Raw genomic sequence first — 26,341 nt, 5'->3', positions numbered from 1 at the left:
TATTAAAAACAGAAAATGATCCCCAGCAAGAAGCCGGAAGTATTTTTGATTGTCTTTCAGTTCTCTGTCTGATAAAGAGTGCAGTTAAGACGAGCCATTGCAACATAGATGTATGTTGAGGGCTGAGGTGACAACATGTATATACAAACTTGCTTATGTTTATAGGACCACCTTGTGTCTTCCTTTTATTTTTCATTTTTCCCTTGCTGTAAGAGCTCTGTAACTCCGACATTTCTCATCTGGGGGATAATAAAGGTTTATTCTATTCTATATTCGTGCATCTATCTTCATTAACACCAGTGGAAACAGAAGATATTGATAAGAACCTTTTAATAGTTACATAATCTCTTTACATTTACAAATTTTAAATTACATGAATGAGTCTTTTTAACAAACTAAAACTGCCACAGCGACTACCGTCAGTGGCTCCACTCATGGCACTAATTATAAAATAAGAGGAATCCAGAGGGTTAGTCATTAGAACCTGATTATACTGGGATAAAACTGAATGTTCTAGACTGTTTTCATAATGCCACGGATGCAGAGTGCTGGCTCTGCTGGAATGACACTGCTGTCTGTCAGGATTTAGCCTGCACCATTCTTAAAGATTTACAAGGTCCAGTGTGCTTCTAGCTCTCAGCCAGGCGTTTACAGGAAAGTCTGCTTTGTGCACAGCGGCTGTGTTTCTGTTGATCAGTACTCAGTCTCAGCAGTTAGTTCCCAGACCAGTCCAGTGGTCAGGGACCATCAGGAAGTATTTGTCCATGGCTTCGCAGAAGCGAGCTCTGTACAGCTCCGGAGAAACCACAGTGGGCATCTTCCCTGGAAACAAAGCATAGCAACACGTCAGAGGAGAAGGAGGATTGTAATTCAGCTGGAAGTACACCGATGAAGAAGAAAAACAAAAGCATTCTGTCATATATACACATATACATTTATATTCAACTCTACCTAAGCACTCAAAGTGTTTTATAAAACTGGCTGAAGTTTAAATTATTGAAGCCAACACATGAACCTCCTGTGAGCTAAAAGCTCAGGCTTCATATGTTGGAGAGTAACTCCACTATTGCCACTTTCTCTCTGTTGTTCTCATTGGCTTTGTGTTAAAGTTTATTTATCTTAGGTTTCACGTCTATGTGCTCAGATTTGACACCGAGCTTTAACACTAAGGGTGACTTGACGTTTCACAGCCCCTACACGAGCTGGACACAAATATCTAAGGCTACGTTCACACTGCAGGTCTTAATGCTCAATTCCGATTTTTTGATCAAATCCGATTTTTTTTGTCTGTGTGTTCACACTACAATTAAAATGTGACAGCAGACGCGCTCTAGTGTGAACCCTCAAAGCGGCCCGCATGTGCAAAAGAAGACGTCACACACAACGCGCTCTGTTTAGACCCAGAGCAAACAGTATTTGCCTTAAAATTGGAAGGTTGCCGGTTCGAGCCCCGGCTTGGACAGTCTCGGTCGTTGTGTCCTTGGGTGAGACACTTCATCCGTTGCCTACTGGTGGTGGTCAGAGGGCCCGGTGGCGCCAGTGTCCGGCAGCCTCGCCCCTGTCAGTGCGACCCAGGGTGGCTGTGGCTACAATGTAGCTTGCCATCACCAGTGTGTGAATGTGTGTGTGCATGGGTGGATGACTGGTTGTGTAAAGCGCTTTGGGATCCTTAGGGACTAGCAAAGCGCTACACAAATACAGGCCATTTACCATTTACCGTTTCCCAATTTAGCTTCAAGTTGTAAAGTTATTTTGTTATTTACAAATGGCCTAATAATGATCCTTATTGCTGTTTTAGAGGAGCGGTGCTTCAAAGGATAGTTGCAGATTTCTGTCAGAATCTGCAGATTATACAGTACAAATAAAATGTTCACGTTTCTCCAACGTTGTCTTCCCAACAGTTTCACTGACATCTACAGTGGATGGCCAGGAAGCGTTCACGATGTCTTCTCGGGCGCTGATAATTGGCGTCTGTCTTGTGTCAGTGACGTAAAAGACGGATTTAATGCGACTTGACCGTTCAAACAGCAGTCGCTTTCTAAAACATCAGATATGTATCGCATTCAGTACCACATATGAAAGTGACCCAGATCGGATTTGAAAATATCGGATTTGTGCCGTTCACACTGTCATACCATGATGGGATATGGGTCGCACAGGGTCAGAAAAGTCAGATTTGATGTGCTTTCGCCTGCAGTGTGAACGTAGCCTAAGTAATCCATCCCTCCATATGCAGCCATACTTTCTGTGGGCTTTATGACATTTACCTTGGCCTCCGAGGATTCCAGTGGATTTAACAACCATTTCCAGTCTCTTGTCCCAGGTGAACGTCCTGATGTAATCTGCAGAAACGAGAGAGGGGAACAAATTAAAACAAAACCCCAACAAAAGTCTCCAAAAAACACTTCTCCTCCTCCTCTCACCTATAATCCCAACGACCAGCTGCTCGGTGGCGTCGTCCCGCCCAACCAGCAGGGAGTAGTCGATGATGAGGTGGCTAGACAGGAAGTAGGCGTCGCTGTGAATGGCAGCTCGTAAGATGGACTTGCAGTGGGAGCGGATGTAGAGCGGGTTGTCGTGGATCAGCTTCAGCAAGTTCTCGTCCAGTAGGACCACCTCGCAGCTTTCCTTGCCCGATTCTGTCTTCACATTGCGGTTTCTCAGCGAGCCTTTGAGGTCGAATACCTGCAGGGACAGCACAGCATCAACAGAGGTCAAAAGGTCCTCATGATCCGAACAGCCACTACTGAGGAAACTGTGATGGATCTAAGATTTGTGTTAGACCTGTAAACACGTTTGTTCACACTTTGATGAATTATGGACAAACATGTTACAAGTATTGTCCTTTCCATGTTCTACATCAAGAATAAACAGTGTGTCCTGTCCTATCTGCACTGAGAGGCAGAGTGACACCACATCTCTGACCTGAGCCATCTTGCGTCCATAAAACAGGTTTTCCATAACAAGGAGGTCCAGCTTCTTCTCCGTGTTGTTCTGAGAGTTCTTGTAGCCAATCCTGTACACACCCAGGATCTTCGCCAACGCCGTCGGCCGCTGTGGTGCAAACACGCTCGTTACTCATTTGCAATAAGATGGTTAGAAACGGTGCGAGTGTTTATGATGCATACTTTCTGCTGCACAGCTCCTGTGATGTAGGTAAAGTAGTGGGGTGCAAAGTCCAGGAAGGACTGGACCTCCAGTCTGGGCATCTGCTTCAGGATGAAGCGGTCGTCTGACAAGACACACAGCAGGACTTACATCAGAGGAAAGAACAAAACATGCATCCTGAAGTGTCTGAAGCTAGCAGAGGTTTGGCGTTTTATTATTATTTGCCATATTCACAAGTGTCACGATGTTTTGCATCCATTTTGTACTTACTATTTTATTTAGAAAAGCACAAGCACGCTTCCTTTTACACATGTGCACATACATACTTGTGCAAGCTCATGTGCCCCTTTTATATCTATGTTGTATCTGTGAGGATATCAGCCCCAACCTTCTGTTGCGTAGAACACAGCTCCAGATTTCCCCCCACGAGCCTGCCAGTTAACGCAGTGGGACAGCGAGCGGACGAAATCCTCCTCACTGCTCTCCATGATCTCCTCTCGCATCTTGTGAAACTCCTTGGCGTAGTAGACCCGACAGTAGAACTTGGCGTTGGCATCGGAGAACTCTGAAAATAAGAAGGCAGTCAGGAACAGCAGGCTTAGACACATTTATCAGAGGGATAGCATTCAGCTTGAACCAAAGAGTGTGCAACACAGTAATGCAGTGGTTAGCATTGTGTCCTAACCAACAAGGTTTGGTTTGACGTCTGCACGTTCTGCCACAGTAAGCGTGAAGCTGTGAGGTGACCTGTCCAGTGTGCACCACTCTCAGCCCCCGACTGGAAAAGCAGTTAAGAAAACAGTAATAATAAAACACTCACGCAGCTCAACGTGTGGATTTAGGGCCTGTTTCTTCTGCTTATCTGCTGAGTCGGCCTCTTCTGCACAAAACAGAGACAGAATTGAAACATTGCACCTCCAGGTACGCCTCTACAGCCTTTGCTCTTTCACTGACTTTGTGTTGTATGTGAACACTTACTGAGAGAATCTGTGTCTGTGCTGCTGCGACTCTGCTGTGATGCTGTCGTCTCAGTGGGCCTGGCAGGGCTGCTCTTAACCCGGCTCTCTCCACCACTGAGGACCAGACAGTAGAAAACTCGACTCACATTTGAATTCATTTGTTTAAAATTTGAACCATTTGAGTTTTAGAGTACGTTTTGCTCTTACACTGCTGGGCTTTTCAAACCATTACTATCCTCTAACACAACACAACTCTGGTCTGGCTGGTTTGGCCACTTGGGGGCAGCAGAAACAAGTCCTGAAGAGTCATGTTAATGACTTCAGTTGATATGCTTGGCTTATCGTCATCACTTTATTATCCAACATTCACTTAGAGTCCAGTATCAATTTTGGTCTCCCCCATCTCCCGAGGGTCTAAAGGTGCTAAATGCTCCTATTTAACCACAATCAATACATATATAAAAATAACTATTTTAAAAATGTAGATTGTGAGAAATTGGCACTTGGGCTGTTGGCTGGAAGAAGAGAGCCAACAGCCAGATTATTCTCTTTTGATTTGTGTGATGATGCCACTTCGTCACAAACGAAAATAATGGGATTGGAAAGCTGCGAGAGATGCTCCGTAATTAAACTGGGGTTAAAGAGGATATATGAAATTAAAGTACCTTAGCATTTTAAATGACTGTTAACAATAAGGACGTTACCTTTAATTCTTCACCATATTCTGATGTATTGTGTTCATTAATTAAGTGCAAACATAATTAATAGATAACAGCTGCACAGTGGATTTTGAGGCACAGAGTTGAAGCTCCGGTGGGAATGCAGCGTACCTGCTGGGCTGTGAAGTCTCCTCTCCTCCTGCGTTCGACACCTTAGACAGATCATCCAGTGCTGTTTTGTACTCCTTGCAGCTGAATGGTGACAATCGTATATTTTAGCATATTTTTCCAAACGTGACATCAATAGTGCCAATTTAAAAACAGAGAGGAGGGAAGCAGGTGGTCACCTGAGGGCGAAGGCGATGATGGAGCTTGGCTCTCTCTCGCACACTGCGATGGGAACCCGCTCATGTTCGTACATGAGGTAGTGCTTATCTGGATCACTGTAAACATGTGACACAGCAGTCAGAAACAACGCCTGCTGAACGTGAGGTGGTCCACGCCTCTTTGGGGTTTTATTTTGGATGGCTAAAGCAAAGTTGGGAATTATTTTAACTGGCTTCAACAATCACATTTTCTTCATTTATAATAACACCCCACCCTTTATAGCAATAGCTTCCTAGCCTTAGATGATAATCTAGCGCTCCACCCTCTCATCTAAACTGGATCACTTCTGGATCAAAAAGCAACATAGTGGAAGCTAAAATGCTAACGCTGAGTCTAGTCCAAACACAAATGGCTTATGTCATAGTGGCCTTGTCCATCTTTTAAGTACAGTACACTATTTTTCCTAATGGTATTGTTTACTATACAAGTATCTAATTCTCTATTTAGTATCAAATATATCTACCACTTCAGCCAATATGTGATCAGTGACTAAGTGAACGGCCCGCAGACCTAGAGCACAGTACTTACAATGGGAAAGGGATGGGATTGTAGCTGTTTCCTGGGAGGAAGTTGGCGAGGATTGCTTTCATGGTGGATTTTTCCTTCACCTGGCTGTCAGTGGAGCCCAGCAGGTGTCCGTCAAAGACGTCTGAAAGTGAGCACGCACACGGCATGTAGAGCAGGGGTAACGGTGCACGAAATACGATAAAGATTAGAGGAGGAGTGCGAACCTTCTGACATGCTGACAGAGTCCTGCTCGATAAAGGAGGGGACAGGTGTGACCGGCTCGGCTCCAGGATCTCCTGGTGATGGCAGCAAGGAGGAAACAGTGGAGGAGGACAGCGTACTGAGGTGACGGTCCTCTGCCAGACAAGAGAGGGGAAGAAAAAACAGTGTCGCAAACAGCTTCATTGAGTAAGGTTTAACATGGAGGGATATTACTGATTGAGCAGATCTCACCCTAACCTGGAAATTGTAGAAAAAATTATTTATGCTTTTATCTTCTGAAATCTCAAAGCTCCCCGCTTTCTGACATGAATAAAAACAGTTGCTGTCTCTTGAAGTTCTTTTCGGAACTGAGCGTTTTTCATATTCTAGGCTCGTCTACATAACGCGATCGCTGCTTTGCATCAGAAGTTAGTGAGGGTGGTCTCTGCCTACGCAGTTACCCTTGGGGGGGGAAAAAAAAACGCAAAAAATATTCTAATGGTCGCCAAAGCACATCTTTATTGATATGTACCGTGGTGTCAAACTCCGTCATTACAACGAGATCGTCAAATGTCGTCTTTATGGGGCGAAGAGTTAAAATGAAACAGAGCTTTTACCACGATGATCCCTGACTTTTATATTTACATGCTTTTTTCTTTACTGTTGTTTTAACTCTTTATCTCAACTCTACTTCAAACGAGACCTATTATTATTTCCAGCTTCATGTTTATCTTAAAGCTTTACAAGAGCAGCTTTTCACGACTGACAATTTAAAAACATTCCTACTGTGCCCTGGCTTCTTTGTCACTTTCCACTCCCTTTCTAGTAGATCTATTTTGATTGGCTGCTCTGGTATAAACCTAACCTTCCAAGTCTAGCGAGGGAGGGACCTCTTTTTAATGGAGAAGATGACTCTGTCGCTGAGAAAGGAAATAACTTTTTACAAAAGTGGAAGAAATGGATTGCCTACACCTCCCCTCAAGAGGACACTGCCTTTTCATCTTGATGCAGGCTCAATCATCCAGGTAAGTAAAGGGTTAGTTCATCTGGACGTAGCACTTTCAGTGGGAGAAACGCTCAGCTGAGATAGAAAAAGTCACTCGGATGAGTGACGAAACGTTTCTCCCAATGAAAACGCTGCGTCCAGAGGAACAGAATCAACCTTTTGGGATACTACCTTCTTATAACGTAAATGCTTGGGACTCCTGGGACAATATGCACCAAGTATCCCACTGGTTCTTTTTTTTAAATAAAATTGTCAAATCTAAACAAACACACAAAAATCTGAAATCCAAACAATTGAATTCAATTCTGTTTTATTTTTATAGCGCCAAAACACAACAACAGTCACCTCGAGGTGATTTACATTGTAAAGTGAAGACTTCACATTAATACTTTAAATGAGAAGTCACAAAAGCACACTCAGTAAAGCAGTAACTCACCTTTCTCACCATTTTGTACCACCGGTGATGGGTTACGAGGGGAGGACTCCACAGCACTCTATTAAAACACAAAAAGATTATTGTTATATCGCATGTACGGGGACCATGAAGCTACAATCTAAGCTTTGTTCAAACCCACAAACAAAACAGAAAGAACGTCTCAAATTCTTTCTAATTGGTTTGTTGTCAAGTTACACAGTGAGGAAGAAGATGTGGAGAAGAATTCCCTTTAGGAGCCTTCAATAGAAACCGGATCATTAACATTAACCTTCATGAACGTCCCTTTCACGCGTCCCTCACACCTTGAAAACCTTTGTTCTGTGAAAAGTGATGTAAACTCAGATTTTTAGGTTGAGTTTTGGATGCACCACCCATCCACAGTGTCCCAATACTGATGCTGACTCCTGTCACTATAGTCAATAATATTACATCATAGTTATAAAACATTATGTCGTAAGGACAAGACTACATGGTTAAGAAACACAAACAGCCCAGGTCTCTGACTACACAGCGTGTAAAGCAAACGGGTGACTGAGTGAAGTGCATGCAAACATTCACTGAATGATGCTACAGACCTTGCTGTCGTCAGTGGTGTTTGGCCTGTGTCTGCCTGGGCTGGGGGGTACAGACAAGCGCTTCTTGCCTTTCTCCTGCTGGAACAAATCCTGAAGTCTGAAAGTATGAAATCAGGATTAAAACCAAGTGTTGGTGTTGCTATGGTGACATGACATTTATATTGCATGGATGATGTAATAAAGCACGTGTCAGATATTCTCCGACTCTCACCTGCTGTTCCAGGACTGCAGCATCTCGCACAGACTCTGTTTCTTCACCACCAGCGACTCGAGAACAGCCTGCAGCTGCTGAGGAGAATCTGAGCCGCACACCTGCAGTCGAACCTGAAGCTTTTCGATCCAGCTCCGCAGCTCTGCCTCTTCCATCTGCACATAAATACCAACATGAGCCCAAGACACCCCCTGCAACAAGAGACGCTGATGTGGGGAGAACCTACATCTTTCTGAGCGAAAATGTCCTCCATCTTTTCTTCACGTGTCTTACTGAAGGTTTCAGTTTTCAGGGATGTGAGGCGGTCATCGATGGCCAAGTACACCTGTGTGACTCTAGGGGGGGGGGGGATATTTGCAGGTTACTGTAAACATGCTACTACACCCCTACCTCATGCACTGAGACCTTGTTCCGGTGTTTAAGTAAGTAAAAACCGTAACAATCTAAAGGGTACCCTCCATAATAGTCATATCAATTATCTGAAGTTGAGGTATATCAGATCTCATATCTGCAATTCTCTTAACATTACAGCTGTTACATAGGATGTAGTGGTAGAAATACACTAATTTCTTGAGCTGAAGCTAGGTCAGTGGTATTTACTTCTGAGTGAAGTCCTTCAGGTCCTGCTGCAGGTTGGTTTTGGATGGTCCCAGGTTCCTGATGAAGATCTTGGGCCGAGGAAGACAAATCTCCAACAACTTTATAGACGTGTAGCTGAAGAAACAGGAAAAAACAGAGTCCCATATTTGAAACTGTTGTCATTAAAAGTGCTTTAAGACAAGTATTGTTGTGAACCATTTATACAAATACACTTTAACTTAAATGAATAGCCATGTGTAAATAATTACTACATTAAGGCCAAACTCCTGGTTATTATCATAGATATTATCAATAAATAGTTATGATGGAATTTGGTAATTATAAGGTAAGGATATGTACAGTTTCTGGTGCTATTTATGTATTATGTGTTTATCAGAATTACTATTGCTACAAAGAAGTAATCAAATCATGCAAACAAACATTTATTGGGCCATGGAGTATAGAAGGTGGATAACACAATTAACCTGTAAACTGGATTTAAAAGGGAGTGAACAACAAATTACTGAAATGTGTGTTTTTGTGTGTCTGTGTACTTTAGTAGCTGTACTGTCTATCATGAGATGTGGTGTAATGTATATTATTGTCAAACGTGTGTGTTTCGTCATTGTTTTATTAAGAGAATCAATACTGGATGCCTGTGATCTTCAGGTCCTCAGAGGCCCTGCGTTAAAAACAGGCATGATTCTGTCACTGCACGTCTGTGAACTCACCATGCCATCCACAAACGCAACTCTATCATGCAATGAAGAAGCTAAACAGAAGCCAGAGCTCAAAGCTTGTTTCAAAATGACTCGGGAGAAAATGAAAACTGTTCTGGAGTCAGACAAATCCAAAAGGTAACCTGGAATTGGCAGCTTTCACATTGGGAAGGGTATATACAAGTTTTAGAGAGCAGGTCTTCTGCAGGGAATTGCTGGCATATTGCAGCGAGACAATAGTGAACTGCATACTGCATGTATTACAACAGTATAGTTTTGTAGTAAAGAGTCCGGGTGCTGAACTTGCCTGCAGTCCAGAACCTTCACATACTGAAAACATTTGGCTCATCATGAAATGAAAAATAGGCAAAAGAAGGCTGCTGAGCAACTGTTCGCCTCAGTTACCAAACATTTAAGAACTGTTAAAACAAGAGTGGATGTCAAACATGGCCCTGTCCCCACTTTTTTCAGACTTATTGCTGACATCAAATTTAAAATGCAACATTTTCCCGGTGTAAACGTCATGTAAACTGTGAATAAAATACAGGTTTTATGAGATTCATGAGATCATTGCATTCTGTTCTCTGACCCATTTGTTGTTTGACACTATAATGGCTATAATGCAGTAGTGTGAATGACTACCTGAAGGAAGCCACCATCTGGTTATATGAGAAGTACTGGTGGTAGTCTTTGTGGATGGAGTGCCCGCAGGGCTCTGCATTAGCCCGTCTGGAGTACTGGTGACCATAGAAGCGAAGTTCCAGGTATTTGGCAAAAGACATACACCACGAGTCATTGGAGAGAGGAACCACCGGTGTCACCTACAGACAGAGAGAAGAGAAGCATGGTGAGAAGACCGGGTCACCACTTTCATTCATTCATTCATACAAATAGTGGAATTTTCAGTGGCATCACATTTGGCAGAGTACACCTAAGATACAAACACAGCAGAGGACACTTTAAGCTGCTTTTGACTGATTAATTGCTCGACCATAGAAAACGAACACACACACCATACAGTAAGGCCCCAGATGGTCTATCTGAACTGTTACTGACCTGCTTGCAGATTCGGCACCAGGAGTAGTTGAGAATTGTGTGCTGATAACCAGGCACAGGGGAGTCCAACTCCTTCAACACAATCTGCACACAGCCGTTGCCGTGCACAAACCGACGGACGTGATGCACCATGGGAGTCTCACAGAACATGCTGGGGCACTGGTAGGATGGCCTGCAGGTGAACATCCACACAAACACATTACAACATGTTCCAAGAATCCAACTTTTTAAATCTCATCTCATTAATCTAAGGCACGTCTTTGTTGTCGTACCTGAAACAATATCGTTCCAGGAAAACACCCAGAGAGAGGTCGTTCTTGCCATAAAACTCCATCGTGACAATCCTGTTGACAAACACAGGGCAGTGACTCCAGGTTCTCTCTTTTATTTCGGATCATATTTACAGGTTATCTCTGTATGACCGGTTTACCATGGGCTGACACAGGGGTTGGGTGCATTGTTGGACTGAATAGATGAACTACTGAAAAGCACACACAACCTCTGATGGTTGATGGGATTCAGGCAGTCCAGCTGAGGATGAGAAAAGTAAAGAATAAGTTCAAACACCTCGATACACTTCTTAAATCAAAGCTGAGGAGTCCTGGCTCAGCAGTGCAACTAGGATGCAAAGGCACTTTCTACTAAAAGGTTCCCTTGAATGTGCTTTTGCACATTAGTTCAGCCGTTTTTAATACCCCTACAGACAGGCAGCTAAACACACGAACCAGTGACAGCATCAAGCATAATGCTGAGCAATTTGTACTACAAATATACTATACGGTCAAAAGTACTGGGACACCTACACGTGACGTCTACAGATGCTGCTCAGCCATGAAAACCCATGACATGAAGCGGTTTTGTGCTGATGTTAATGTCGGAAGTGGTTTGAAACACAGCTTTTACTTTTACTATGATGTCAGCGCTCAGTGACAACATCTGTATCTTTATAGAGTCTGCCACTTCATGGCAGCGTTGCTTTGGTTCCTACATGCATCCAGTCTGCAATACCACTCAAAGCATTGATTGTAAAATATCTAGAAAAAAAAGGCATTTCACAAACTGACCTGTGGCAACAGAAGCATCCTGTTACAGTATCGCACTCTAATTCAGTGAACTCTTTAGAATCACCCATTCTTTATTAATGCTTGTAATGACAGACACTGTTGCCAGCTGCTTGATTTTAAATACCTAAATTGAACTGCAAAAACCTGAATTCAAAGGTCTCGCCCAGTACTTTTGAGTAGGGCTGTTCCACATAAAGATATATATCGGATGACGATATGAAAACATCTATCGTTTCATATTACGCTATCGTTTGTTTACGGTAATATGTTTTCATGGTTTTGATGGGTCACTGTAGAATTTCTTAAGTTTCTCTCTTTCTCTTATATTTAATATAACCACACTACGGACAGACAAGCGACTGTTTTCATGCCTTGTCATTAACAACAACGACGGTAAAACCATTGAGTGGCTCCGCCGTCCGCTTGCTTATTTTCCACATAAAGCTGTAGATCCTGTTGAGATTTTTCAAAATAAACCGAATCACGCGATATACTATGCAGTGTTTACAGAGAAGCTAAAAAGAGCCGTCAGGTGCTAAAAAATAAACCTTAGAACAGGCTTTTCCCCGCAGCACGCTGTGTAATAAATACAAAGAAAACTGCGGCTGTTTCAACTTATGTAACACTCGACTCCAGGTACACGAGCCCAGCTCAAAACACTTCACACAGTCGAGTTGCCTGAGATTCACAGAATTTACACAAAATGTAAAATTTTGTAATAGATATCGTTGTCGAGACGGTAAATGTCTTATAGCGGGATATGAGAATTTGGTCATATCGCACAGCCCGACTTTTGAGCACATAGTGTGTGTTTGCATTACTGCAGTTCATTTAAACCTCCAACAGTCAATTCACTAAAATTTCACAAAGAAAGATATTCCCAAATACGGCAAATACAGAATCTTGTGCACTAAACCCACCTTTTCCTCTGCATTTCCTCTGATTGAAATTTGGTGTGTGGTGAGAAAATATTTTAAATGATAAGAGCATTTGTATCAATATAGCTCCATATATGGACATGTTTTTGCCCTAAATAGACCCTAGTAGGCTGCGTCCTTCAAACTGTTGTTTTTAAATATCTACAAGTAAATACTCTTTTTGAAGATTTAAACCTAGTTCACCTCAACAAACCTCTGAGAAATAATGACAATGAAATAAACAAACAATAGACAACTTCACAAAGGAACAACATCAGACTTTTAGTATCTGTTTAGATTCTGTTCCTCAGCTGAATTCACCAGATAACGATTGAGAAACTGAAACCTCAAGGCTGGAACTCATGTTCAGGCAGTAAATACACATCACACAAGCATACATCATTTATCAGAAGTTACAAATATATGGAGGCTAAACAAATAGTGTCTCACTGTGCTTGGCAGTGTCAGATTAAAACATTTTGATGGTTTGAAATTCTGTTCTGGTGAAGAATGATCGGCCTTACGTTGCTCACCTTGGGGGCCCAGTTCATCTCGCTCTGTTTGCTCGGCCTCTCCTCTTCTCCTTCGCTCTTCACTGATGGTTTGCCTGGTATATCAGCCCCCCGGCTCTGGCTACTGGCAGCAGCTGCGGCAGAGTTGAAGGGGTCATGGGTTTCTTTCTGCCGGATGCGACCCCCCTTTGCTCTGTAGTCCGCCAACATCTCGGCCAAATTCTGACTATTGCTCAGCTGCTCTACAATGCGGGTGCTGGTCAGACTGTGGCAAGGCAGGAACTCAATGGGCCTCGGTTGCACAACGCCGTTGGTCTGTCCTCCAACCAGTGAGGAGGGGGCTGAGTCTTTAAGGAGCTGCCGTTTTCTGCGCACGTCCAGTTCCTTCAGGTCCTTGTTGAGGAGAGGAGAAAGGTAGACCTACAAGGCGTGGAAAAACTCAAATTAGTGGTCTGTGAATCAGGGAAAAATTCGGAAACAGCGCCAAAGTGCAGGCAGGAAACTAAGTAAACTAAGGTACCTGCTCAGGAAAGTAGTCCCTGCTGGGGCAGTGCATGCCAGCTGGTGTGAGAAGGAATGGTTCTTTAAATGTGATGAAGGGGGAAATGCACAGGATGACGTCCTTGAGCTCCTGCTTGAACACTGCAGAGATGGACTTCAGGCGGTCATCAGATGAAGCCACCTGCTCTGCGAAAAACATCCCCGTGTCATCCTGCAGGGGGTCTCTGAACAACTTAGGAGTTGGTGTCTCTGATCCATCACCATCCTCTAAACCTAACGACTCCTGCTTCAGCAGCGTTGCCTCTCGCCCCATATCCCCATCAGATGCTGCGATCAGCGTGTCGGAGCCTGTCATCTCTTGGTCTTCTTCCATGAGGAATGGAGGGGACACAGAAAAGGGCGGTGCAGGAGGGTTGGAAAATGGAGAGGAGGTCCTCGTCTCTGCAGGAGCCTCATCCTTTCGGACAGATGGGGTAGGTGATTTTGGGTTCAATTTGTCTTGGAGAGCTTCTAGGTCTCCATTTTTAGATGAAGAGTCTAAGAGAAGCCCTTCATCCTCAGTCTGTGCTGCAGATGCAGAATCTTCACTTCCTGCAGTTTTCCCTGGGCTCTCTTCATTGTTCTCGCTCCCTGGACTCTCTCCATCTTCCTCTTCCTCTGAAGCAGCGGCGCCTTCCAGCAGACAGGGGAACGAAGTGCTTTGTGCCAAGCTGGGCGGCATGGCGAACTCATCCATGAGGAACGAGATCTCCAGCTGGGAGTGGTAGGCCACGCATACCATCAGCATGATGATCTCCTTCACCCTGGCCAGCTCGTACTCTGAAGCACCACGCAGTTTTATGGAGCATCCAAGATGAGGAGGGCAGCCCTCAAAGAACATCAATGTCTTCACCTCACCTGGAAGGACAAAGAGAGAGAATGACAGCAATGACCTATCATTGCAGCAGGGTCCACTGAGAGGAGTGTGTGCTTCTTACTGTTTGCCAGTATAAAGGGCTGCATGTAGAACTTGTGGCAGGTCCCCAGACGAGGTTTGGTGAGGAGCTGGTCCATGGACATTACCAGGTCTCCCTGAGTCATATGACTCACTCTGTCCAAAACTTGCTAAAAAGGAGGGGAAAAAAATGAACACTTGAGCAAAGACATCTCCTCAAAGACATTTCTAGCAGGTCCATTAGATGATGATGATGTTCCAGACCAAGCTTTGTTTCTTTAAAATGTATGAATCAGAGTAAAAGAGCATACACACAAGAAAAGTCAAGAAGCAATGAGGTGACCACGTACATTATACACTAGCAATTGTTTCATCTCACAGCACAGACTTTTTACTAAAGATGGAGAAAAATGAGTCTCAAAAGTTAAGAAAAAGACAGTAGAGGGTAATTTCTCTGGTTGCGAAGAGAAATCTGGTTATACCGACGTCTATGAGAAAATGACCCTTCGGCTCCTTTGATCCATGACCTCGGTAAACACTTTCCGCTTAGAGTACATGGCATTCTTTGGGGCTGTCCCACCTTGTGATCGACAAGTTATGTGTTACACTGCCAACGTTTACATGGTCACAGGCATCTCCCTCTCAGATCCAGTGTCGCCAAGTGCTGGATCACAGAGGTCATGTGATTAATGGGGTTTTGCATCATCGTAGGGTCTTTACCTTACAATATAAAGCAGCTCAAGGCGACTGTTGTTGTGATTTGGTCAGTCGTCATGACTACATCCATTTTTTACATGCAGATTACATCTCAAAGTTGATCAATTTAACTTAGTGCCCACCTAAGTGCATCACAGTGATTTATTTATTTCAGACCTGCATGTCCAGCACCTTTCCACAACATTTATCAAGGCAGGATGTGATGCCTCTACCAATCTGCTGTGATTTTGGCTGCACTCAAAACCCAAAACTGTGATAAAAATGAGCAGGTGACAGAAATTTTATAATCTTACCAACTGAAAGAATTTTATTTCTCGGTGTATTAAATGTGCATACAACATGTTATATGAATACTTTTTTCTCAGTTCACCATTAATGCCACTGTCACAGTGGCATTAATGGTGAAACTGTTGTTGGTAAAGGTAAAACTAGAGAAAGTAAACTATATATTTCGAGTGGAACACTGACGTTAAACTGACCGGTTTGACGTTGATGACCAGTGTGATGCCATGCTCTAACAGCATGTCTTGAGCAATACGAGAAACCGTCTTCTCCACCAACACCAGGTTTGGACGGACATCCACGATGCGCTGCACATAGTTCTTCAAAAACTCTCGCTCCTGAGGTAGAGACAAAGAAAGCTTCTTTCAGAAAAGCACAGAAAAGGCTCGTTTCCTCTGCTGTTTCACTGCTGGAGTGACTCACTTGTAGGACGATGGGGTCAATGGAGGTAAACTTGGTCTCCTCTCTGTACAGGTACTCTATGGAACACTTGAGCATCAGGATCCTGGGGTTCTTGATGTAGGGGTTCATCTGGTTGCAGGTCAGACGGATTAGTTTACTATCAGCTATTCTTCACATATTTCATTCAACAACTGTTACATTCCTTTACTGTATTTCTTGATATAACTGCAGATTCATATGATCACAATAGTTGACCCTACCTTCTTGTGGGCGATGTTTTTTGTGCACACAAAGCCATTTACGACCATTGAGTCAAACTTCTTGCCTCCAGGAATCTGAACCACAAATAAAGATTCAGTTATAACTGTATGTAACTCAGCTACTCATAGAGCTGACTATACTGTTTATTTAGTTAATTAGACAAAATATGAATACAGTGGTTGCGGCTAAAGTTTGGCTTCAACCTTCTTGATGTGGACCAGCTGCCGGATGTCCATGTCGTCATCGCAGTTGCGAACGTCGGGCCGCACCGTCTGCACGACCTGCCGGACCACGGGTACGATGATATCCCGCCAGGACAGAGATAGCGACTCACTATAGAGCAGCTGCTGCAGCAGCGCCATCATGTGGCTGTGGTTGGCTGAACTAAACAGACAGGCAGGTGGTTAGAAACCTTCTACCATGTAGAAATGCCAGCAGCTTACCTTCTAAGTTACTGTCATCTTCAAACCATTTTTTGGAGCTTTTTACCTTATTTTTACCGAATTCTTCTCTGGAATCCATCACCCACCTGAAAGTCTGACTTATTGCCGACTACTGTGATCCCCGAACAGTTGGAACACTTCCCCCTCCTTAAACATGGGAACCACCACCCCAGTCTCTGCCAATCCAGAGGTACCGCCCCTGATGTCCACACAACATTGTAGAGGCATATAAACCAAGACAGCCCTACTATATCCAGAGCCTTCAGGAACTCAGGGCGAACCTCATCCACGCCAGGGGCCCTGCCATAAAAGGAGTTGTTTAACTGCCTCAGTGACCTCGTCCCCAGAGATAGACGAGTTCTCCTCATTGTCCCCAGACTATGGAAGACGTGCCAGTGGAGGTCCTCGAAGCTTTCCTTCCACCGCCCAACAATGTTCTCAGTCTAAGTCAGCAGCAGTTCTCCTCGTGAGTCACCTAACGGTTTGCCAGAATCTCATCAAGGCAGTCCGAAAGTCTTTTTCCATGGCCTCCCCGAACTCCTCCCACGCCCGAGTTTTGGATTCAGTCACTGCCTGAGCTGCGTTCTGTTTGGCTGTCTACAGTCCCGCAGGCTAACTAAGCCCGATAGGACTCCTTCTTCAGCTTGGTGGCTCCCTTCACCTCTGGTGTCCACCATTTAGTTCGGGGAATACCACCACGACAGGCACCAACCACCTTACGACCCAAGCTCCGTGCAGGGGCTTCGACGATGGAGGTGCAGAACATGGCCTATTGGGGCTCAATGTCCCCAGTCTCCCTCGGAAAGCTGTTGAAGCTCTGCCGAAAGTGCGTATCGAAGATCTCTCGGACCGGGGCCTCTGCCAGGCATTCCCAGCGCACTCTCACTATACGTTTAGCATCCACCTGATCCAACTCACCACCAGGTGGCGATCAGTTGACAGCTCAGCCCCTCTCTTTATCAGCACATATGGCCGCAGGTCTGGTCATCGACAAAATCGATCATCGACCTGCAGCCTAGGGTGTCCTGGTGCCATGTCCACTTATGGACACCCTTAGGTTCGAACATGGTGTCCTAAATTACATCTGATTTAATTTGATACACTTGTGTTTTTGTTTATATTTATTTATCTATTTGTACCTCTTCTTGTGAGTTAATGTTATATGTCTATATCTATTACATGCCAATATCAAATGACTATTCTATAGCAAGTAAATAGTGAATGCAAACTGGTAGTTTGTGGTTTGCAGCCCTAGTTTTGACACTATTGCTCTATAATCACAGTGGTGCCATATCCACTCACAGCAGCCTCTCCATGGCCTTCTTCTCCCCGTTTTCCTCTCTGAGCTGATCCAAAGAGCTGTGGTGCCAACCCAGTGGGGTGAACATCATCTCTTTAGCCTTTTCCTCCACACGACGGTTGAACAGAGACTCTGTGGCAAGAATAATAAGTTTGCCTAGTCAGATATGCCAGTGAGTTACTAATTAAATCAGTGAGGATCTGCAGAGTTCGTACCTTTGATGAATGCATCAGTTATGACAATGTTCTGCACTCCATCCTCGGACAAAAGAAATTCTGTTTAAAAAACAAAAAGAAAGTGTTATTTTTAAACACTCCCAAACAACTATTAGATTTTCACTCAGGCATTTCCTTTTGTTAAAAAAATCTAAAAAACAGGAAATGAAATCCATCAGCACAAAAAACTGAGACAGCACGTGGAATTACCTGCATGTTATCTGCACTTCTGTGGAAGAAAATAGGCCCTGCTTCTACCACAGACCCAGCATAAATACTTTGCTTCACAAAACAATTTCATTGCAGAGACTGTCGCAGGGCTAACACAAAGAGACAGACAACCATTCACACTCATATTCACACCTATGGCCAATTTACAAACTCCTAATGACAGACGATGTCACTGTGGCCAAGGATCCTCACGTACAGGTCATATCGCAGCAGGGAATATTTACCTTTCTGCTCAGCAGCAGGAGGCACGTGTGGATATTTGGACTGCTTCTTAACATGAAAGTTGACATTGTTTTGCTCCATGTTAAGGTTTATAGAGGCGGCGGAGTCACTATCCACCACAGAATGGGAACTGCTAACTGACGTCCTCTTGCTGGGGCTGGCAGAGTCTAGATGCATGCATACACACACACACACACAGATTGGAATGCAGAGAAACGATATGAAGGTAAATACGGTGTAAAATGTGAGAGCTTGTAGATGACATGTGTCAATTAAAAAATTAGTAGAAATACAAAAATCTCCCACAGTTTGCAACATATTTACATTCATTAAAACCAAACCCCATGCAAAGAGGCTTCAGTTGCAAAGATAAAACACTGAATAAAGTGTCACACAGATACGTACTGGGCATGGCGTACTCAGTCTCATCTGCAAGCTGCTCTGTGTCGCTGTCATCAAACTTGATGTCTTTAAACCAAGATGGCTCTGAATGTCCCTCCAGTGAGTTGACACTATCGCTGTCTGGAGATGGGGTTTCTGAGAACTCTGTGCTCTAAAGATCAAACAGCGTGACGTCAAAGTCTGCACATTAACCTTCACTGAAATAATCAGTGGTATGACCCCCTTGAGCAATCAAGCCCACCCCATTGAATCAATATCACTGCTGCAATGAGTCAATGCGGATTACAGCAAATTAAAACAACTTAGACGGTATCCTAAAATATTTCTGTAATTCGGCTTTCCCTCACTATCTGCAGGCTTTGCGTATCAGCAGGAAGCAGCTCTCACCTGAAGAGGTCGGTAGAGTGCATACTCGTCCCTGAACAGCTGGTCGTGGTGTGTGACGCAGTCGATCCAGCGACCGTCTACTAATGCCTGGCCTATTGCAATAGCCTGTGCCCTGCAACATGGAAAAACCGGAGTAAAACATGAGAGAGAGCAGCTTTTAACATGTTAATATATTTTTATCAAAATGAGCAGGGGAAGTCAGTCAACCGTTCATGCATGTACACATAAAAAGTAATTTACCAAACTATTAGAAACTTTTAGAAGAATTCCTAATCATGTGCATGCAGATGCCAAAGACCTGTCCAACGATGTTTATGAAACACACACCTTTAACGCACTAGAAGAAAATAAGCATTGTTGTTTCTCCAGGGCAGGGGTGTCCAACTCCAGGCCTCGAGGGCCGGTGTCCTGCAGGTTTTAGATGTGTCCTTGATCCAACACAGCTGATTTAGATGGCTAAATGACCTCCTCAACATGTCTTGAAGTTCTCCAGAGGCCTGGTAATGAACTAATCATTTGATTAAGGTGTGTCTACCCAGGGTGAGATCTAAAACCTGCAGGACACTGGCCCTCGAGGCCTGGAGTTCCTCAGCCCTGCTCCAATGCAATCGTACCTGGTGGAGATGGTTCCATTTCTCAGCAGCCAGTTGACAAGCTCCTTTCCCACAATGCAGTTTGGGTAAGTCCTGAGCCAGTATCTGTGGTCCTGAAACTCCATTCCTGTGCTATTGTGGCAGATTTTCTTCCACAGATCCTTCAGCTGAGAGGAATCCTACAAGACATGTTGTACTGGTTGGCATCACTCAGATGGTGTTACAACAACGAGGAACCGTGAACCATGAAATCAGAAGAAGAGAAAGGAAAAATCAGCTACCAGCAGGATCTTTCGCTCCTCCTCACTGTGGTCCAGCTTGGTGCCGCTCTTGGTCCCCGACATGGATCGACTGGTTGGCGGGCTGACTGAGCTGTCGTAGGAAGGCACCATAGAGGATACAGAGCGATCCAGCGTCATGGTGGTCACACTGGCAGATCTGAGAGAAACGGGAACCACTCACATTCATGGCTTCTAGCTATTTAAACTGTACAGATGTTTTTACCCAAGGTTGTTCTGGACTGAGACACAAATAAGCTGAAAAACTGAGCTCAATAATCTTTTTTTATAAACTTCTACTGCTAAGAACAGAAGATACAATTAACTGTGTTGCCTCTGGAAAATTACTTCTCTGGTCATGATCTCAATATTTCATGTTGCAGTGAGTGGAAACACTCTCAGACAAACTGGTGACAGTTATCAAAAATAATTCCTGTCTTATTTAGAAACACTGACTCCCTGAAATCACTCTGAGTCAGTCTGCACCGACGAGCCCAACTTCAGTCGCAACAAACGACTCAGTTCAACTGCTTGCATTCTAGTAATACTCGTATAGGTTGCTGAGCATGTGTGTGTTTTTGCAGTTCAGCTGCTGTCCTGCAACAACGTCACTATTGGTGGAGAAAATTTGATTTCAAATCTCGGAGGTTCTGGCAGGACTCGTGTGGATTTATGTTTAGTGTGAATTTATGTGCATGTACGTGGCAACAGATTTGCAATAGACAGAAATACTACTATGCTTTTCACCAGTGTATTACAATTGTTACCACAAACAGATGCGTGGAATTACCAAATTAACTCAATTCAATCTCAAACTGACAGCAGTCTGACTCAGACTTATTGATATTTTATTGTCCTCTTGATGCACCAAAGTTTCTTTGAAGACAGCAACTGTCTCAGAGTGGTCGCAGCCCTGACCCTTGGCTTCAAAGCAACCATTTAAAATGCAACAAGATCACAAGCTCTTCGCACTCAGTCACAGCAATTCTGTTTGTGCCACAGTCTACAATAACCGTTTCCCCCAGTGTGACTGCAGCTTTGGAAAATCCAGTCCTAGAACTCAATTTCCATTAGATGACCTTACTAAATGAAGACTGAACGATAATAACAAAAATAACAGTAACAAATGGAGACAGAGAAATGTAGGAATGAAGTAGGAAACAGAATTATTCGATGTGGCAATGATCTGGATAGCTTGTTGTTTTTGGATAAAGATTGAGGTGATCTAAAAAAAAACAAACAAAAAACTTCAGACCCTGCTGGCATGAAGAAAACACGGAGAAAACCAAAATTCTTCTTTACCTGTGCGGAACGAGGCTGGAACACACTGTGCATAATGTAATTTGTACAAGCAAACAAAAAGCAGCGACTGACCTCTTCCTCACAGGTGATTTTCCTACGTCTTCCTGCAGTGTGGTCAGCCTTGAAGTGAGGCCGCTGTTCTGAGGCTCCTGGTGAATCATACTAACAACACACAAACTTGGATTTAGACTCTTCCTGCAGTCCTTGCATTTCCTTTCTGTTCTCCGCCCACATTTATGATCAGTAGATTTCAGAATGCAGAAGACTATTTTCTTTACAGAGCTAGAAAGCATTAGCCTCTGCTAACTGACCGCTAAAGCTGAGACACATGTGGAAAAAAAGAAGAAACGAAAAGAAAAAGAATGAAACAAACAGCAAGACTCACGTCTTTCTCATCCCAATAGGAGTTTTTCTATGCCAGAAGAGAGAGAGAGAGGAAACAGATTTTCTTTGAAGGAAGTTGACAGAGAAAAAGCAGGGGAGCACACAGGCTTAAAACTGCAACCAAACAAGCACAAGTTGTAAAATGCACATATGCTTGGAGAAAGTTTGAAACAGATAAGTCTTTGAAGACTCATTTAACAATTTGTCTGGTCTGTTCTGTGCACGCTAAAGATATCTTTTTAAAAAAAAAAAAAAGATCGTCAACCATTTTTCAAAAGGAAAGTTGAGATTAGTTATGCTTTAAGCAGATTCTTAAATAATTAGAACCACATGTTAAAGGCATGTGCAATATGATTCAGCTTGATGGGTCTTAACCAAGCACATAGTACAGAATCTACAAACTTCACATTGAAGCAGAAAATCCAGCAAGGAAAAGATGAGCAGACATCAAACAGCATGATTCCACTAAGAGACGGACCCTTCATGACAGACTTTAGTGAACAGGAAGAAGTATGACGGCTGGAGGTGCAGCGTGGAGGCAGGAGGAACTGGGCTACAGTCAAACAGTGTCCGATTGCCATTGTAGGGTCTTTACTTGACAATATAAAGTGTCTTGAGGCGACTGTTGTTGTGATTTGGTGCTATATAAATAAAACTGAATTGGATTGAAGCATCTCCTCTGACAGGGCCTTGTCGGTGAGCTGGGGGAGCTGCGCCCTCAATAGATACATCTGTTGCTGCAGGTGGTTAAGCATCATCTCAGCCACACTGCTCTCTTCTAACCAGGGTTGGGTCATTATGTCCATACTGACCACTATTATTCCCCTGAATCTCCTGCTTTGACAGCAGGTTTCTTCTAATGAGCTACCAGGTACTTCATAGTCATTACAGACTTGTTCTCATTCATAGTTACTACATGTGCCAGCCAAGTCTCTGAGTTGTCTGGCATAGTAGCATTCCAACACTTCCATGTTCCCATGTCTATGTAAAGCCTTGTTCCAGTAGCCCTCATCAGAGCAGCATTAAAAACAGGTGTCACATGACTGCCCAGTCTGATTCTCTGAGCAGTGCGTGTCTCTTCTTTTATGTCCCTGTGAGTACTCAAACTTTACAACATGAAGTATTTTTATAAGAGTGGTCAGGAAAAGACAGGAGGACACTTTTTTGACTCTTTGACTGTAACCATCAGTTCAGAGCTGATAGTGAAGGAATCATGCAGAAAGCCTGTATTCTACCTGCGTTTGTTCAAACTCAACTGGAAATCATTCAAACATAAGTGCCAGAAATCAGGTTTTACATACAGTATATTACAAGCTCAATTCCATCTGGGTATGTAAATTAAAATTTCTCAGATATAACTTGCCACCAAGTGTGCATTTGTGTCACCTCTGCCAGGTCAGGTCCTCCTCAAGGAAGATGTTCCTGCTGGACTTGCGCCCACCCAATGGCGTCCGTGGTTCACTGGGCTCCAGCACACACACAGAGGAGGGAGAGTCAGACAAGGCGCTCAGATCCTCGCCGATGGAGCCCGAGTCAGCTGAGTGAGCGTAGTTTAATGCTAATTTACGGCAGTATGTACACGCCCGCAGGTCTCCTGGCAACACAGAGAGGCCGACCAAGACAGGAAGAGGCGTAAAGAAGGAAAGAGTGACAGATAATAGAAATGGGAGGAATTATTCTCACAAAAGTGTCACGAGTGCTTAGATAGAGGAACGTTTCCACCAAGGTTAACATTAATGTAGGATGATGTAAAATGACAATGCAAGATATTCTGGTGGATTACAAACAGTTTTCTGATACATTCGTAACCAAGTAATATCTGGACCCTACCTGTGTAGCCCATGAACTTTCCGGGAATTTCCTGGTTGCAGCAGCGGCTACAGAAGATCTGCCCACACAGCCTGCAGTGATGTCTGCGGCGAAAGGTGGTAAACTTCTCGTTGCAGTCATAGCACTCCTTACACTGGCTATCTGGCATCCAGTACTGCTTCAGATCGCTGTCCTGAAGGGGGACAACATCACAGCATGCTGCTTTCATCCACAGAGACGTATGGGTGATATGACCTTAAGATGACATCACGATAGTCCAAGGAAATTTGCAAGAACCACATTTTTGATAATATAGGGAAAAATTGAGTTCCTAATTCACTTCCTAATTCTCTTAAAAAAAAAAAAAAAAAAAAAAAAAAAGGTCCCAGCAGCATTCTCATTCAATAAAAGAACTAGATGTTACAATCCCAGATAGTACATTGCTTCAAAGGAGAAAGTCTTGAGGGATAGCAGCCCAGAAGCTTTACCACCTTTGTATTTAAGTAAAAATGCAGCAGCATTATGCAGCAGTAAAAGTACAAAATTACTACTGAACACTGTAGTTCAATAATAACTAAAATAAGCTAACCCTGTCTTCAGGAGTTGTGCAAGATTGTGACATAATGTCATATCTTGGGCCCTGCTTTCCCACCATGTAACTGCAGTCATTTCCATCCAGTGTTTGGTCATACTACCAAGTGCTTCAGTGACATCATTTGTAGTAGTGTGCTCTGTTTTATGTACACCAGGGTTATCTTATTGTTGTGCACAATGGGGAAGATAAATGCATGGCATCGCTACAACAAAAACTTTGCAATATGCTGTTTTTGCATCGGGTAAAGATGCTTACTGTATTATCGAGGATGATATGGCACAGCCCTAGAGAGGTATTGCATGGCTTGGGCCATATTTATGACATTGTTGATTAAAAACAGACAAACTCAGTTCACTTTTAGCGCTCAAAACCTTTGAACTGGACTGAACATTCACACTTTTCCTAGAAAAGGCATATTATAATGAAATACCAAAGGTAAACAAATGTTTCCAAATATAGAGGAGTTTGTTTTACCTGGCTCTTTCCCTCCATGATCTCCTTCAGCCGCTTCAGTGCAGTGCGAAGTTGCACAGCAGTACGAGGGTCATGATTACTTAGAGATGCAACAGATTTCCCGCTTCCCTCTAAAAATCATCCATGCAAACAAATGAACAAACAGAACAAGTGAGCACAATAAATAAGTCTATAAATAAGTCCTGCCGCATTGTCAAATATTCCTCTTTTAAAAAAGAAAATACATATATATATATATTTAATCTGAATAAATGCTACATTGGCTTCTCTTAGGTAATGTAATTACACAGCTAAATGAGAAACATTTGACAATGAACAACTACCTTTAAAGTTGCAAATGTGACATGACACAATCCAAGTTAATAAAAAAATAAAAAAACAAAAAATAAATAACTTGGCAAAAAAGCATGATGACTAGAAATGTTAGCTTAAAAATCAATCATAACAAATTACATTCCAATTATTAGTACCTGAGAGGCAAACCAAACACTAAAAGGAAGCGCTCTGTTTTAAAAGGCAAATCACACACACACACACACACACACACACACACACACACACACACACACACACACACACACACAGGCTATTTTTTCAGACTGAGCAGCTACAGTCCAGACAAAATAGCTTTAGTAAAACCACACAGTGCAGAAGAGCCCTCACCTGGCCAATCCACTGCAATCAGAAAAGACACGAGAATGGATGTTACAGCACTCATGTGCATCATTTTTTTGTTTTCTCTTTCCAACATAACAATGGCTGTGTCCCAAATCACTCACTTCCATTAGATATTTTGTATTGCCGTCTGATCGTACAGTAAGTGTAAATACGGTGCTCTGAAAGCTCTTCTGAGCAGGTCACTATCCAGGGATTGTATACCATCACGCACTGTGAGGAAGAAGGAACTTGTTGATGCTGATTTGTCACAACTTCACTGCATGACAGTGACATGATTCAAAGTGACTCGACAAGTTTCCAAAAGTGTTTGTGTCATTTTGCCAATGAGTTCATATCTCGTCTGCTACACAGAACCCCTGACACAAGCAGCAGGGAATGATTTCAAACACAACCAGTTACACAAACACCAAAAAGTTGATTCTGTTCTTCTGGATGTAACGTTTTCAGTGGGAGAAACGTTTGGTCACTCATCCAAGTGACTTCTTCAGTCCTTGGATGAAGAAGTCACTTCGTCTGAAAACACTACGTCCAGATGAACAGAATCAACTTTTTGGCACTTACTTACCTGGATGATTGAGCATGCATCAAGACAGTTACACAAACGCTCACAGAATTGTTTCTGTGATCAACTCACATTCAAATCTGCAGGTTTTCGTTCAAAAAAAGAAACACAGAAGCTGGTGCTTCATTAACAAAGACATTTCTAGTCAGACACCTGTTTCTCTACTGAGTTAACACTAATAAAGGTTTACACAGAACATGTTTTTTGCCTCTGAAACTGTAATTAGGGGAGTTTGGTGGTGTCGTCAGGCAGAAGACATTTTAACTTAATCACAAAAAACAACAAGACAGACACTTTTTTCCTGCCATGAGCTTTATTTTTGCTCCACTTTCCTGACCACTTCTATGAATTCTTTATAAATTTCCTTTGTTTGAATCAGTGTTTTGTTGTCATTTAAGTGTCATTGTTGGCATGTACAAAACTAACAGTGTTTAAGGAGTGTGCAGTGTTTCTTCACAGATGACAGCCAAGCA

At 43.2% G+C, this 26,341-nt stretch overlaps 1 protein-coding gene across 6 annotated transcripts in view; it reads right to left on the bottom strand.

Moving 5' to 3' along the window:
* Window positions 1-313: 313 nt before the first annotated feature.
* Window positions 314-26,341, bottom strand: part of pikfyve (phosphoinositide kinase, FYVE finger containing) — a 30,940-nt gene continuing 4,912 nt past the window's right edge. For 2 of the 6 annotated variants that reach the window (XM_076874670.1, XM_004569826.4), the window contains exons 4-43: window positions 24,629-24,738; window positions 23,581-23,752; window positions 23,137-23,344; window positions 21,752-21,778; window positions 21,439-21,528; window positions 20,068-20,224; window positions 19,808-19,965; window positions 19,194-19,305; window positions 18,810-18,957; window positions 18,407-18,571; window positions 17,952-18,011; window positions 17,739-17,868; window positions 16,197-16,377; window positions 15,993-16,067; window positions 15,754-15,861; window positions 15,528-15,668; window positions 14,375-14,501; window positions 13,417-14,294; window positions 12,909-13,316; window positions 10,834-10,934; window positions 10,676-10,747; window positions 10,404-10,575; window positions 9,990-10,168; window positions 8,650-8,763; window positions 8,276-8,384; window positions 8,050-8,204; window positions 7,839-7,935; window positions 7,264-7,321; window positions 5,845-5,976; window positions 5,642-5,762; window positions 5,074-5,169; window positions 4,898-4,978; window positions 4,087-4,181; window positions 3,929-3,988; window positions 3,497-3,673; window positions 3,129-3,232; window positions 2,926-3,054; window positions 2,424-2,685; window positions 2,268-2,342; window positions 314-822 (exon numbers count right to left, since the gene is read on the bottom strand). In XM_076874670.1, coding sequence (XP_076730785.1) covers window positions 707-822; window positions 2,268-2,342; window positions 2,424-2,685; window positions 2,926-3,054; window positions 3,129-3,232; window positions 3,497-3,673; window positions 3,929-3,988; window positions 4,087-4,181; window positions 4,898-4,978; window positions 5,074-5,169; window positions 5,642-5,762; window positions 5,845-5,976; window positions 7,264-7,321; window positions 7,839-7,935; window positions 8,050-8,204; window positions 8,276-8,384; window positions 8,650-8,763; window positions 9,990-10,168; window positions 10,404-10,575; window positions 10,676-10,747; window positions 10,834-10,934; window positions 12,909-13,316; window positions 13,417-14,294; window positions 14,375-14,501; window positions 15,528-15,668; window positions 15,754-15,861; window positions 15,993-16,067; window positions 16,197-16,377; window positions 17,739-17,868; window positions 17,952-18,011; window positions 18,407-18,571; window positions 18,810-18,957; window positions 19,194-19,305; window positions 19,808-19,965; window positions 20,068-20,224; window positions 21,439-21,528; window positions 21,752-21,778; window positions 23,137-23,344; window positions 23,581-23,752; window positions 24,629-24,738 — 5,960 coding nt within the window. In that variant the 3' untranslated portion in view covers window positions 314-706. The remainder of the gene's footprint in view (window positions 823-2,267; window positions 2,343-2,423; window positions 2,686-2,925; window positions 3,055-3,128; window positions 3,233-3,496; window positions 3,674-3,928; window positions 3,989-4,086; window positions 4,182-4,897; window positions 4,979-5,073; window positions 5,170-5,641; window positions 5,763-5,844; window positions 5,977-7,263; window positions 7,322-7,838; window positions 7,936-8,049; window positions 8,205-8,275; window positions 8,385-8,649; window positions 8,764-9,989; window positions 10,169-10,403; window positions 10,576-10,675; window positions 10,748-10,833; window positions 10,935-12,908; window positions 13,317-13,416; window positions 14,295-14,374; window positions 14,502-15,527; window positions 15,669-15,753; window positions 15,862-15,992; window positions 16,068-16,196; window positions 16,378-17,738; window positions 17,869-17,951; window positions 18,012-18,406; window positions 18,572-18,809; window positions 18,958-19,193; window positions 19,306-19,807; window positions 19,966-20,067; window positions 20,225-21,438; window positions 21,529-21,751; window positions 21,779-23,136; window positions 23,345-23,580; window positions 23,753-24,628; window positions 24,739-26,341) is intronic. The other 4 variants (XM_004569827.4, XM_076874671.1, XM_076874669.1 and 1 more) reach the window with 4 other exon arrangements.

This window comes from Maylandia zebra, linkage group LG16 (assembly GCF_041146795.1).
Source record: "Maylandia zebra isolate NMK-2024a linkage group LG16, Mzebra_GT3a, whole genome shotgun sequence".
Classification (NCBI taxonomy): Eukaryota; Metazoa; Chordata; class Actinopteri; order Cichliformes; family Cichlidae; genus Maylandia; species Maylandia zebra.
The sequence above is the reverse complement of the archived record's forward strand: the minus strand, read 5'-3'. Positions and strand labels throughout refer to the sequence as shown.